At 40.2% G+C, this 14,385-nt stretch overlaps 1 protein-coding gene across 6 annotated transcripts in view; it reads right to left on the bottom strand.

Annotated features, from left to right (window-relative positions):
• KCND3 (potassium voltage-gated channel subfamily D member 3) overlaps nucleotides 1–14,385 on the bottom strand; it is a 140,502-nt gene that overhangs the window by 28,316 nt on the left and 97,801 nt on the right. For all 6 annotated transcript variants that reach the window (XM_068918153.1, XM_068918154.1, XM_009672163.2 and 3 more), the window contains one exon: nucleotides 3,679–3,841. In XM_068918153.1, coding sequence (XP_068774254.1) covers nucleotides 3,679–3,841 — 163 coding nt within the window. The remainder of the gene's footprint in view (nucleotides 1–3,678; nucleotides 3,842–14,385) is intronic.

Consider the following 14,385-nt stretch of genomic DNA (forward strand, 5'->3'; position numbering starts at 1 on the left):
TTACTAGCTGCCTCTGCTTTCTCTTTCTAGGGCTGAAAAGTGAGGGGTAAAACACTGGCAGGCTGCATCCTTGCTGCCTCAGAGACAGCGTCAGATACTTTTCTCCCTCTTCCTCACGTTGCACCTACACTGCAAACTGAGTACAGCAAGAGAGAGACTCCAGCACATGTCTGAATTAGAGAGTCATTCTACTGTCAAGCCTTTTAAGTGTCACATTCTGTTTAAAACCAAAGGCTGTGACATTCACTCAAGAGCAGCATCGTTTCAATGTCAGGAAGGTCACTTCTTAGCACATCACTCAAAAAGAAAAAAAAATCTTTGGGAAAAAAACAACTTTACCAAAATGAATCTTGTCAGAAATGATCAATTCATCTTCCATTCAGATTGACCTGGTCCTTGCTGCATGCCAGAGGACAAAACTTGATGACACAGCGCAATAAATTAAGATTGCCAGATCTCCTTGTAATTAATTCTCTTGCAATGCAGGTTTGAAGAAGAATAATTTATCTTCAAGGGGATTAAATCACTGGTAGTTTTTTTTTTCCATTTTAAAGAACGTTTTCCTCAGTTGAAAGAATAGGTGCTGGTTGGCACACCTCCCAGTATTTTATTTATGCTATTTAAACACCTTTCCCTCCTAAGCCAGTGCCTCCTTAACAGTGAGAAAAAGTTGAGGGTGAGCATATAATAACACAGAGGAATCAGAGCTATGCAGTGTTTTCCTATTTTCTGAAGAAATGGAGCCGCTAAGAAATTCATACCAAGCTGGAGAGTCCAGGTTCACTGACTTTCCTTCCCTTCCCTTTACATCTTTTGAGTGTCAAGTCCAGACAGTTTAACACTCTTACGTTATTTTTGTCTTTATTATTTCTCATTGGACAATTTCAGCATGAGTTCATAAAGAAAAGATAAATATAGTCTAGATTCTGCCCTTCAAACCTACTATATTTTATAATAGTTATGATTCTTGAAATAAACTGAATTTCTTTTAAAACATTGATAATAATGCACACACTAAAAATTTACTCTTCAATTAAAAGAGGAAAAGAATTTATTTAGCACACTAGAAACTCTGGAAAGACATTTGTGTTATTTCAACGAAGCTGTGTCTTCTAAACTCTGCCTATGAGGACCTGATACTGGTGGACTCTTCTAGATATTCAAGGACTAGGACAGTGCGAAAAGCTTTATCCCGCATTCTTGAAAGACCAGTGCAGACGTCTCTGTATCTTCAATTTGGTTGGGGAAAGCTTTAACTATTACTAGGATTTATCCTATTCCTGAAGAAGGAATTCAATTGACTGGAGTGTGGTGCTGGAACAAGGACGTCATTCAGAGTAGATTTGTACGTCCCCGGCCATCTCCAGAGAGACTGTCGTTAATGTACTTCTCTCTTTCTCTTTCTCTGTCTCTCTGTCTCTCTCTCTCGTTCTGTTTAGTATTCATGCAGTGATGAGCATGTGAGAATTACTCACGCTTCTGACTTGAGAAAACTTTCTTAGCCCAGAAATTCATCCCATATCAAGGGAATTAGAAATTCAAATGGGAGGGAGGGGGAGGGGAGGAATTATACATTGCTGTGTCAATACAGCAAACCGTATAAAAGCTGCAGTCAATCACATTAGCATCAAGGATGGTGGTATATTTCCTTGTCACCAAGTGGATCATAGTCCAAGAAATGAAGGTAAAAGTGAATCACAACAAGAAGCTTCAGACCGCTGGCTGCCAGGACAGGATAGTCTCTTAAGGCACACATGTGGGTTCAGTTCTGGAGTTTCTTTGCATCTCAGTCCATGGTTGTGCACAAATCTTGTTTGTATTTCTCTTCTGTATTTTTTTTCCTTCTTAGACTACTCTGTAAAGCAGGTTCTTTCTCTTGTGTTTATGCACCATTTCAATAGAAATGTACATCCCCTCAAAATCTTCAGTTATATAAATGGATTATCGTGCACTGGCCCCTTCTAAAGCAGACTTCTAAGTGCGTATTTCTCTTTTAAAACACTTCCTTTTACTTAATATGTAATTTGAAATATTGTTTTAAGTGAAGGCAGTTGGGGTTTTTTTTCTGTTGATTTGTTTTTCTTAAATTATATGTTTGAAGGTGCGAGAGATGTTACAGATTAGCAATGAGTGAATTGTGCTTACAGTTCCTTAGAAGTTATTGCAGTGACTTACAAGTTCACTGCACTAAGAAGTCGGTTGTTAATTGGCTAAAGTTTTGTTGCGTGTTCTATTGTGCTCCGAAGTTTGAAATTTAAGTTGCTAAATGTAGATAGGATGAAGAGCACGTCTGTCTTCTAGTGAACCAATGTTAAATTAGGTATTAACACGGAAGAAATGTAATGCTGCTATAATGCTTATAGTACAGTCCTGCTCATTACCCATCGGATTACATTTCTGTAACTAACATTCTAGTGGAGAGCGCTGTCTGTTTTTGAATTGTTCAAAGGGTTTTCGTATTTAAAAGTGATTGTAAGCACTGGTGAAAGATAGAGGACTGACACAGCTGGAGACTGGAAAGTGAGGAGCACAGCAGGTGCAACACAGAAGGTAGCTTTACAAATTCACAGTATATTTCTTTGCACATGAGAGAAGGTAGATAGTATGATGGAACAGCTGGTGACCTTTTGACAAAAAGGATTTAGGGCAGCCTTACAGAAGTGAACTTTCCAAACTTCCAATATGTCCTTGTCATGATCTGGAGTTTGGAATAAGTAGGACGAGGAATTTGAGAGGGATGAGACATCTAGTTACTACTGAATTTCTTAATCGGTTCCTTCCAATCTGCAAAAATCCAGCCATAGCTTCCTATCCGTCTTTTCACATAGCAGTGATTTTTATATTACTTAGACATCCCTTGAATATTAGAAGCTCCATACAAAATCAGATCTTCTCTAAAATTATCTCTGATTGTAAGTCTGCTGCTGGAGCATGTGCATGTTTGTGTGTTTTACCTACTGTTCTGCCTACATTTTATTAATTGCTATGTATTGTGCCTTTTCCTTATGCATTAGTAAAGCTTGTTTTTATTAATATGTTGCTCTTTGCTTGGTAATGCAAAAGAAATTCTACTCATTATAGTTGTTCCTCGTGTGTGTGTGTATATATATGTATATGCATGTACATACATATACACACACACATGTGAAAACTGTTCAGATTTTGGAATATTCAACAATCCTTTGAAATTTCCAGAGGCTGTTGCATGTTCTCAGTATTTTGTCTATATTATAGTCAACAGCTTTGAGGGGGGTATGTGTGCATAAGCATTTGTGTCTAGACAGGTGTTTTCAAAACTTTAGGGCAGCAAGATGACAGAGGAACCATGCAGCCAGAAAAGTAAATGATTCCGGTAATGATATAAGGGTACATAGTTGTTTGTTTATTTTGGTCTGGTGTGTAATAAAGGCAAGCAGTAAAAGCCCCATTGCTTCTGACACTTAAGATATAACAGTACCTAGGATACTGCCAGTGCGCTAGCTGGTGTCTGTATGGGTGCAAGGAGTTAACTGTGTGTAAGTGTTAATCTGCGCAGATGCAGGTACCTGGAGAGGTGAAGGTAGGCCACCCTCTGGGAAGAGGCTCAGAATGGGAACTGCTCATGGTGTCATGAGCCCTGCAGTGGCTGAGCTTTTGGGAGAGGAGGCAGTGCGGTGGCACTGCACGGGGCTGGCTTACCTTCTGAGCTCTCCGCTTGTCTGCTCTCTGGTTCTGGTGGTAAATACGGCTGAAGTTGGAAACAATGACTGGAACCGGCAGAGCAATGACCAGCACCCCGCTCAGGGAGCAAATGGAGCCAAATATCTTCCCAGCAATTGTCTTGGGCACCATGTCACCATAGCTAGTAGGAAAAAAAGAAAAAAAGAGAAGCCCCTCCTTCAGACGAGTGCAATGGCACCAAAAGCCCATTCAAGTTCCCTGAGTGAGCAGCAAAATCGGTGTCCAGGTCAGACAGGAAAGTTTAGAAATCCACCATATAAACAACAATTCACACAGTGCTTTCACTGTAAAGACGACCTGTAAATTACACCACCGCTTTGGCAAAGAGTTAAGCTAAACCAAAGAAAGGCGCTCTTGTTGCAGAACAGATGTGTCAGTTAAGGCAGCTGGTGAGTATTTTAAATTCCCACCCTCATTCATCTAGCACCTCCCTGTCTGTGCAGATGAGCTCTAACAAACCTAAAACCATGTGGCTACTTGTGACCAGGTTCATATACCTTCAGTTCCCCTTGTATGCGTCTGCAAATGAGGACTGATTTACCATTCCATTTCAAAACCAAGCAGTTTCCTTCCCATCCGTACATTCAGAAATTTTGGATTCATTCAAATCTGAATTCACTAAAGGGCGAATTCTCAGGAATGTGAGACCAGCTGAAAAGTGTTCAAACCTCTGTACTGGATTCTACCCAGCAATCTTTTCATTAACAATTGTAGTTTGTATGTTAAATAATACCAGTAGAATCAGAGATGAAATAATCTGTTTTATGCAGATGGAAACTCATGTTGGTTTAGCTTCTTTAGATTCCACATGACAGAAACTGCTACTCTGTTGAGTGCTTATTTGCTGTTTGTGTTTTTACTTTGCATATTGCAAAAGCTTTCTGCAGCAGTTTTATACTTAAGCTTTAACACTGTCCTTCTGTAAAGACTTCCTATATGCCTTGTCTTGTGGGGCTTCTCACCAGCGCACTAGGGATGGCTGTGCATATGTACATAGTGGAATAGACGGTACTGAAACGGCTTTGGGACTCAGGCATGTGATTGACAGCACTGGCTCACTCAGTCCTATGTTGTAGTGCAGGTAATTGGGATTTTGAAGTCTGATGTACAGTTTGGCCTGATACAATCCATATATTGCATCTGAGATGATTGAGCCTCTTAATTCTGACTGACTGCCCCATCCCTCGTGACTCCCTCGTATCACAGCACAACGTATCAGGAGTCTGAATTCCAGTCAGGCACCAGATGTTGTAATGCAAATGTTGCTGCGCTCTGTTCAGCAGATGCAGTGGTAAGCTTCATAGGAGGTTCATTCTCCCCTGCGGTTTGTCCTCTAGAAGTGACTTCAGTGCTTTCTTCTGCAAATGGTTGACAACCAAAAACCCATCCAGTAAGCTGGATGTGGACTGGAGCATGTTCTGATCATGTAACTAAAAGCTTGTTTGTAGATAACGCCCCTGGAGTATGGTAGGAACATGATTAGCACAGCAACTGGCTGAATTTACAGGCATTGTTTCAGTGAGCCATTTATTACATTCTTGTGTCGAAATGTGTATTAATATCAATATTGATTGAAGTAATTTTGAGCTGGAGGAAAGGGAAAGGCAAGCAGACAAATAACAGCAGATTTTTTTTAAAAAGGCTGTGATGTTGAAATGACTGTGTACAAACCACTGGGATATATGAATTCCCAAAGTGCCTCTGTGATGCAGGAGGACACGTCCTACCCTGTGAAATTCTAACACAAGCAGGTTTTTGTGACTTGGCTACAAAGTGTAGCCGAGTCTACAACCCTGGAGTAGAAGAGAGGACCTGGACACTGCAACCTGCAGATTTTTTTGTAGTAGACAGAGAGAAATGGTGCTAAAATTAAAGTCTGGATGTAGGGAAGAAGTCCCTTGTCCAGGGTACTTGAAATCTGGAGAGGTCTCTAGTTACTGTCAGATGGTATTTGGATTTTCTGTGTTCTTCTTTGGGATATTCTTGTATTTAATGAGCAAATATTGAAAAGTAAAATGATTTACAGTGGAGGCTTTATTTTTAGCTTTGATATCTGCTTATGACAAACAGAGCTTTCATGGGAGCAGAGTTGAAGTAAGCATAATTTCCTTCCAAGGGGAAAATCAAATATTGCAAAACATTTTTTTAATCAGCTGAACTTCTTTCCCCACTCCAAGAACTCATTGGTGTGAGAATTTCTGAATGAAAACATAACTCTTTGCACGTTACACATAACAGGTTACTCCTGGGAGTCTCTCATGTGCTTTCCTTCTAGGCTAGGTGGCTAGATGATATGGCCAAATAAATGGATAAAATAAAATTTTCTGTGGGCTAAGACACTCATTTGAGTCCCAAGACAGGCTCAGTTTTCAGGCTAAGTGACAGCCTTTCTTTGGCATTTTCTTTTTTCTGCTTTTTTTTTTTTTTTAATAAATGCTTCAAACATCGCCAGCTAAAGCTTGATAATCACATGCAAAATCCTTCCCCTGCATTCATCTACAATCAGTGCAGTAAGACCCTTTGGAATGCCTCAAATCAATAAAATGCTATTCATGCCTGTTAACCTTCTAGATGTTACCTTATGCAAAGATAGTTTAAAAGCTCTTGTTAAGTGACAAGCTCTTCTGCCTCATTTAACACTGTTCTAAAGAAATTCTTTTTCGTTTTTCCCTTGCTGCCCTTTAACACACAAGGGCTGAAAATTAATCATATGCCTCAAACATGATCTCAGTGACCTGGAGTACTGAGAGCGAGTCCTTCAGTGCGTTTGTAGAAAGTATAACAGCTGTCTGGCTCACAGTCTGTCGTGATGACTTTGGTTTTTACACCCAGACTAAGAGTCACCTTGTCACTTGGAACTTCAGAGAAAGTGTTTTAGAACACCATAAGAAAAGATCAGACTATCAGCCGTCTTAGAGTTTGGGGAAGGATTTTGCTGGAGAGATGTAGAACCTGATTTGCAAAACCAGTGTGAGATAACTGTGATGAGAAATTTTGCGCTAGCTAGAGCAGGCTGCACAAGAATGAGACCTAAAACTTCTACTCCAGCACTGACTCCTGTGAATCTACTGCAGGATTATTTGTGGAGAGAGTGTTGAATTCAATCCTCTGGGTTTAGATGGTATTTCATGCACTTGCAGCCATGTTTTCTGGTATTATTGGGCGCTGACCTGCAATATGAAGTGGTACCGATATTTGAAAAAGCCCTAGCTTTTTGCTCAGAGTAAAAGCCAGCTAAGCTTCAGCGGAACTTGAACCATTTTTAGATGCTCTAGTCTTAAAAAGAAAAATTAATTCCTGCTTTTAAAATTCTGGGTTTCATCCGTGTGTGTGTCCCTTTTGATACCCCTGGGATACCCAGTGTAGCCCAGGGGACTGCTAGATTTGCACACTGAAGAGCATGTAGGTTAATCTAATGACTAGAGAGCAATTTTTCCTCTCTATTGGTATCTCCTGGAGGTCTTACTATAAGCATGTGGGAAGAAGAACAAGCAGAAATACAAAGCATTGACAGTGTTCAGGCCTGAACTGCATTTCGTTAGCACGAGGAACAGCAGTTCTTGGGGAGATTCCAGGCAAAGCGCTTTAGGGAAGCTGGTACAGTGACTCTGTGCTTTAACTCATTCTTGATGAATCTTTTTATGTTTAGTAAAAGTTAAGTGTATGAATAGAGAATTCACGTGGTTCCTTTCATTGTACAGTGTCTTACCCTGGAGGGGAAGTGGGAAGTCTTCCTTTTGTACCATTTCGTTTTGGCTGTGCCAGTTTCTCCCATCCTGCTGATATGAATGTGGAGTTTTTGTTCGGAATGACTCAAGCCTGTACGTGCTTTTTGTAGAGCATTATGTCCAGCACTCATGCTTTGGGGCAGTGACATAGGGTGCATATTAATGATGCAGCATGCGTTACTTAGAGGCATGGATTAAACAGCCAGGACACTGTGTATTTTGGTATAATTTGTGTTCTTCGAGGAGGTGAGGTGGGCTCTAAAGGAAACAGGGACAGTTCAGTTTGCAGTCATGCACTGATAAGCTTGTTCCATGAGGCAGCCAGCAATGAATCACTATTTAAATATTAAGATATGTTGCAATAGTTGCTCTGCAAGTTACAAGACTCCAGAGGGCTGTGAGAAGCCTGAGCTCTGATTTGAAATCTCTGAGTGCTCAGAAACCTCATAGCAACTGAAACGTCTAAATGAGGCAAACAAAGCTCCTGAAGACAACACAGGGTTATGTACAGTAAACAGTGGTAATGGAATGGTGCCCTTAAAAATTGGTGTATTTTTAATTCATATATATTTAATATTTGCAGAAGGCACAAGCTAGAAGGTCTGGGACCCTGGCTGGCTATGTCTCCATGTAAAAGTGATAGAGGAATTTAGGAGAAGAAAAAAAATCTCTTGAGCTGGAATTTGGCCAGGCAGTACAATTATTTGTAATATATCCTGTAGAGAAGTGTCAAACAATTGTCAGTTACCACTTTCTCTGAGACTTGGTTTTACGCTGCAATTTAGTGATGGCACCTCAGGTGTTCCACACGATACTGGCTTCTCATTACTCTATTCAAAATTCAGCAGAAGCAAAATACTTACTAAATGTCTATTGTAAACTGATGTTCCCTTATTCCAGACCGACAACAATGAATACGTTATGGTCTCCATGGCAAAACCACACAGCTTAGGGACTAAGGTTAATTTGTGCCTATGAGTCTGCAAGACCTCCCACAGTATCATGCAGCCTAACTCTGTGTAAGTGCTGTATGGGCATGACATCTCTGACACATTCTTTTATTAAAAACATGTAGGGCTTGTATTCTTAGGAAAACTGCACATGTGGTGCAGCCTCTAACACAGGCCTTAAGTGAAAGTTTTTCAAATTTCGTATATTGGTTGGCTTTTCCCTTTTGGAAATACTCATGCTATACTTTTACATTTTCCGTGGTCCTCTCAAGGTATCTGGTGTAAATTAAAGGGGACATTGTTGTGCTTAAGGAGGCACTAACAGGGCAGAGGCTGATGAATTGTCTCAGGAATAGGCTGGGGGGGCGCAGCATGATATGCACGTGCTCCTCCATGGTGATCGATATTATTTCTGGGTGGGCTAGGTGCAAATCGTAACGCTTTGCGTGCCCTCCAGCGTTGGGTAACCTATACTGGTAGGACAGACCAAAGGACTTGGATGTTGGAGCTTCATAACGCCCTTGGTTTAATCTTTCTTGGTCTATTCTCAATCCTGGATAATTCTGTATTATGTTATGCCCACGCCCTCATCCGTTCAATTAGAATCTCTGAAATTAAGACCAGAGGAAAGCATTCTCTGTAATTAAAAAGTATTTAATATTTTTCTTGACCACTTCTACCTTTTGGCGTCAGATTCTGAGCAGTCTCTGGGCCTGCAACAAGTTGATTCAATCCACATGAAAACGTAAAGCCTTCACAAGTTCACTTTGGATAGCTTTAATGTCTAATAGAGACATCCAAGCCTTGATGAGCTTTAACCCTTGTCTCAAATGCAGATGGTCATTAAGATCTGCTGAAGATGAAGATTAAAGATGGCAATAAAATATATATGTCATTGTGTGATCTACCTGGGGAAATTTCAAATAGCCAAGTTACTCTTACAAATACTAGTCAGCTGATTACAGCAGTGAAAGAAGAACCTGGTACATTGCACTGTGACTGGAAGAAGACATTTTGTCTGTATGCTGCACTAATTTTGATGCTAGAAGAACTGTGGCCTGAGAGCAGACAGGAGGATAAAAGTTTGCATAAACTCTTCTGCCATAGCAGTGCGGGCCAGTTGTTAGTAGAAGAACAAATGACAAAGTGGACTCCAAGTGACATTATAAGGAAGCTTGCTCTATAGTATGTGCTTAACCCACTGCCTTGTAAAGGAATTTTAGTCACCTGAGCTCTCTGTCCACTTTGAATGAGGTGCCAGTTTAATGAAGATGGTATCTGCTCAAGCCAAAATGTCCAGTTCAGCATCAAGGAAGTTGTGGGTTGGTCAGTGCTTACACAGTAGTCTCAAGGCCCAGGCACTTTATGAGAAGCCCCCCCCTTTGACTTTGATGGATTTTAGGCTGAACCGATAAAGTTATAATTGTTCTACTCCTGTATTGACATGTGTGGTGGCTACTGCAATATTAATTGTGGAAGTGACAACTTGTTTTTGTCCCGAATGACACCAAAAGGTACGAATGGCCACAGAGCATAAGAGATACAGTGCCAAATAATCTCAAATATTGTATTTCAGTTAGTACTAATTGGACATTTTAAACGCAAATCTTTTTTTCAGACTGGAATGAGAGAACCTGATCTTCCCATTAATTTGTTTAGCAAAAGGCAACTTGTCACCTAAAATATTTCTTCTACAGAAAGTGCATTTTAAGTAATTCATCAATAATCTCATCAGAGCATCAAGAAGATAAAAGAGTTAGATAAAGGTTAACATTCAGAGGGTCTAATGATATGATTGAGGCTGTAATACAAAGAACAGGGCGTTGTGAATTCAGCATGGTCACATAGAGAATTATTGTCGTAGATGGAGCGGATCTTGTTTTGAATTTGAAGATCTGTAGACATGGGTTGATAACTTGCATCTAGCACAGACTTTTTATGTGACTTTTAGTAAATCATATCAGCTTTCTGTACCTCAGTTCCCCCTTTATGAAAAGGCAATTGATTATTTACTCTTTGTCTGCTTGGTTAAAATAGTGATAAGCTCTTTAGAGCAAGAACTGTCTTGGGTTCTGAATATACTCAACACGCAGCACAGTGACTCCTGAATGTTACTGCAGTACAAATATTAATAGTGTAAGGTGTTTATCTAGAAATCTAGGGTGAACACAGCCTGTGTGTGGCTCCAGGAACGTTGAGAGATGAATGCTGAGAATTGGCTAGGTTAAATGTGGAACATGCCTAGAGATAAACATATTTTATATACATTTTGCCAGCAGTCCAGGTAGATGGCAGCAGATTCAGCCAGTTTTCAGTTGCTGAATTTATTGTTCCACTTACTTGTTGTATTTTGTGAGACACACCTGCTTCCAGACAAAAGCAGCACATATTGGTGCATGTGAGGACATATGACCTTCAGGAGGAATCGTAGCTGCCCTGGCTGTCAGCTCCTTCAGTGCCTTATGCACTGGCTCGAGAGCCTCTACAAGTTTATTCCACATTTAAAATGACATAGCTGCGTTTTCTCCCCTTTTCTTCTCCTGCTATCCCTTCAAAGCCCAGTTTCCTACCAAGGAAATGCTGTGAACACTGAGACTCCTAGCCACCATACAAATAATCTAAAGTTAATGTAAAGCCTGAAAAAAACCACACCAGATACAAACAAATAAAAAAAGAAAATTACCCTTAAGTAGTCATTCTTTAGGCTTGAAAAGGCTGTGAATGTAGAATTTGAACATTTTTTAACTTGTACTAGGACATCTTTGTTCTTTGTCTATAAAAGGGGTCATATGTCATTCACCCTAATTAGCAGCTATTAGTCTTGACAGCCTAATGTGCTGTTGTTCTTCTCTTTCTGTCAGTACAGAAAATTTTATCAAATAGGGGTCACTGCTTCTGATTTCTGGTTTTAGCAGTAGAGGTGTCTGGACATTGCTTTGCTCCTCCAGCTGGAGACAGCAATAAATAAGGTGCTGAAGAGCTCATCAAATGACTCATTCTAAAAACAGACTCTCGGCAGCATCTTTGATGGTCCTGTCTCTCTGTGCGACATTCACAACCCTACAAATAGTGAATTGTAGTAAGAAAGCTGAAAGATCCTATAGCGTAGGATTATTAGGAGGTGCTACAGCAATGGCAACTCTCTAGGGGCAGAGAGGATCCTTTGCAGAGGATGCTCTTTTCCGGCAACCTTTATATGTGCCAACTTTTCAGCCAGTGCCAGTCTAAGGCATGCACCTGGCAAGGGATTTAAGATTAATAAATTATCATTGCTGTACCATTGCTGTCTCCATTGTTTTCTCTAGGTGCAGAGGAGGTAAGAGTGCAATTGACAGTTGATAAACTTGTATCCCAGCACCTTCCTTATCAGTAAAAGACCCTCAGATTGTCCTGGGAATGGCACAATATCTATCACTGTTTAATAATTAACACCCTCTGGGCCTCAGCTGGACCAAGACTGGAGGTGCTACACTATCGATCAAAAAGGAAGTGTCTTTTTGAAGGAAATCATGGTCATGCAGTTTTGTGTTTTCAGTCAGAAAAACATTAATTCATGAATCCTCCAGGCTTTAAAGAAAAAGTCACTTATAGCCTTACAAATGCCATGTAAATGATAACTCTTTTGAAAGCCTGCACTACAGTTAAAAGCAGACCGTATCCCTGCTCTTAAATTCTTGAGAATGCTTCTTACAATCCCTCTTTGGCCTGAAAGTATTTGGGTAGGGCGAGGACCCCAGTGAATGAGCACAGAGTGCCAAGTCCACTACCTTTCCTCTTTTCCAGAGCTAGCTCAAGGGAGGGCAATAAATCCTCATGGAATAGCACACTACTCAGGGAGTCTTGAAAATGGTCCTGTATGCTTAATGTCACAGAGCCATCACGAGAACTCGGAGACAACAGGCTCTTGGATTCAAATGGTCATAAGAGGACCATGCCTTTTCTAGACAGCTACTTGACTACGTTTAAGTTGTCAAGGGACATTTCCTGCCTAGTGATGCAAAACCTTGTGGTTTTCACATGCAGCATATAAGAGCCGAAACATCTAATGGAGGATGGAAACAGAAACAATGTTACTTCAGATGATTTAGTATTACTGCCTCATGCTGGCATTAACAGCGCTTTGAGAGTTTCTTTCTCTCTCTAACCTTTTGCCCAGCACAGTAGAGTCAAAAGAAGATTTCCCTACAGCTTTTAAGCTTCTACTTTTAGGACAATAAGGACAGAATAATAACATTATGTACTGTCCAACAGACTATGATTTTGAAAGCCTTTTGCATGAAAGAGACAGACTTAAGTATGGAATTAGCATGTAGCTTTCCAGGTGCAAGATGTCCTTTTTTACACTGTAGTAAATCACTATGCAATGTTTTGATTTACACAAAGGAAAAAGAAAGTTTAAAATTCAACCAGAGTGTTTCATTTGTATTGCAAGGCTGTGTGTGTTGCATATGACAGCTCAGAGGAGCTAATGTCCCTCCATTTAATAGGGACAAGTCCAATGTAATCATGCTGATGTGTCTTTGAGCCTCCAGTGAAATAATGATCGTGTCACTTCCAAGAATAAAGTGAAAACAAAGGCAAATATTACACATTCCTTTCTTGTTCTTGCACATGAGAAATGGACTGGGGATTAAAAGCTACAATATGGGAACAGGGGATAGTTAGTTCTTTTGTTTAGGATTTTGTTTAGGATGTGTCCCTCTGCCACATTGCCTGTTTCATCAGCCTTACTGGACTTGTCCCGTCAACAAATCTTGCTCCCTGTGGCACACAGCTAGCTGCTGCTTGTATGTGCCGTTTTCCTCCCCGTTTGGCTTTTATCCTGTCACATATTCTTACCTCCAGGTATTCGGCAGATGCTATTGATTTCTTCAGCAGAGGCATACAAACTTTCACCTATAATTCATTTTATTCATGTATTCTGGGAAGGCGGAGGGAGGTCTGGAGCTACTGAGGAAATGATATTGTCTAATGGATTGAATTCAGGCATACGATATGGAATTAAAGATGGAGTGCTCCTCAGTTCTGAAAGCTTGCTTTGTCAAAGATGTGTTTTCTGGCCTCAGGAAAGACAGGTCCACTTTCTATCTATTTTTCCCATGTTCATTAGGGAGATCAAGGTATTTTCATATCTGTACTAGACAAGTATTGTGGGGATTAATTAGGAAATGCTGGCATGCTATTTTGAAAATAGAGTAGATTTTTGAAATAGTTTGCAAACACAGACTCCATAATCCAAGTCTGTAAGGATAGTTTGGTATGTTATGTCACCTTTTAAAATATATACTGATCTTAGAAAGAGTACGATGCACTGATGAGTGCCTGAGAAACTTGACACGGGAGGAGAGTTGTGGTGCCTTCTGAAAGAGCGTGCTGTAAACAGATCCGTAATGTATTTGAAGCGAAAGAATCTATAAAGAGGCTGTCAAATGCCAAACTTAAACAGCGAATCAGCTGTGTCTTCGGAAGTGCAGAGCCTATTTCATGCTAGGATTCCTTTACATTGCATGTACTTATTTTCTGCCTTGTTTTCAGCTGGGTGGCTCCCCAGCTGGGTATTCAGCTTCTGCAATGTTTGGCTTGGTTTTGCAATGCTGTTTTCTTTTTTCCCAGCGTATTTTATTTGTTAATATTTACATGGACACACTCATCCTCCCTAGATATTCTGTTGAAATTACATCCATCAGCGAAGCTGCGAGGGAATGAGTGCAGTAGATGTGTATCAGTGCCAGCAACAGAAGCTTATCTTTTGGTGCTCAGATGTTTTGATTTTTTGAAAGCTATGGTCAGCAGTTCCTTAGTAGTGATTTTCCAGGTAACATTGCTTTTTGCTTTTTGATTTTGCTCAGTTTTATAATTTCATATGTGTTAATGAGTTTTATGTAATAAAAGGACTGAGAATTATATCTGAAATCCAGAAGGAAGGGCTGTTAGGCCTTTTTCTCATATTAGCAGAAGTGATTGTGCAATGAAAAAGAGAGATAGGA

The sequence above is a fragment of the Struthio camelus genome, chromosome 24, assembly GCF_040807025.1.
Source record: "Struthio camelus isolate bStrCam1 chromosome 24, bStrCam1.hap1, whole genome shotgun sequence".
Classification (NCBI taxonomy): Eukaryota; Metazoa; Chordata; class Aves; order Struthioniformes; family Struthionidae; genus Struthio; species Struthio camelus.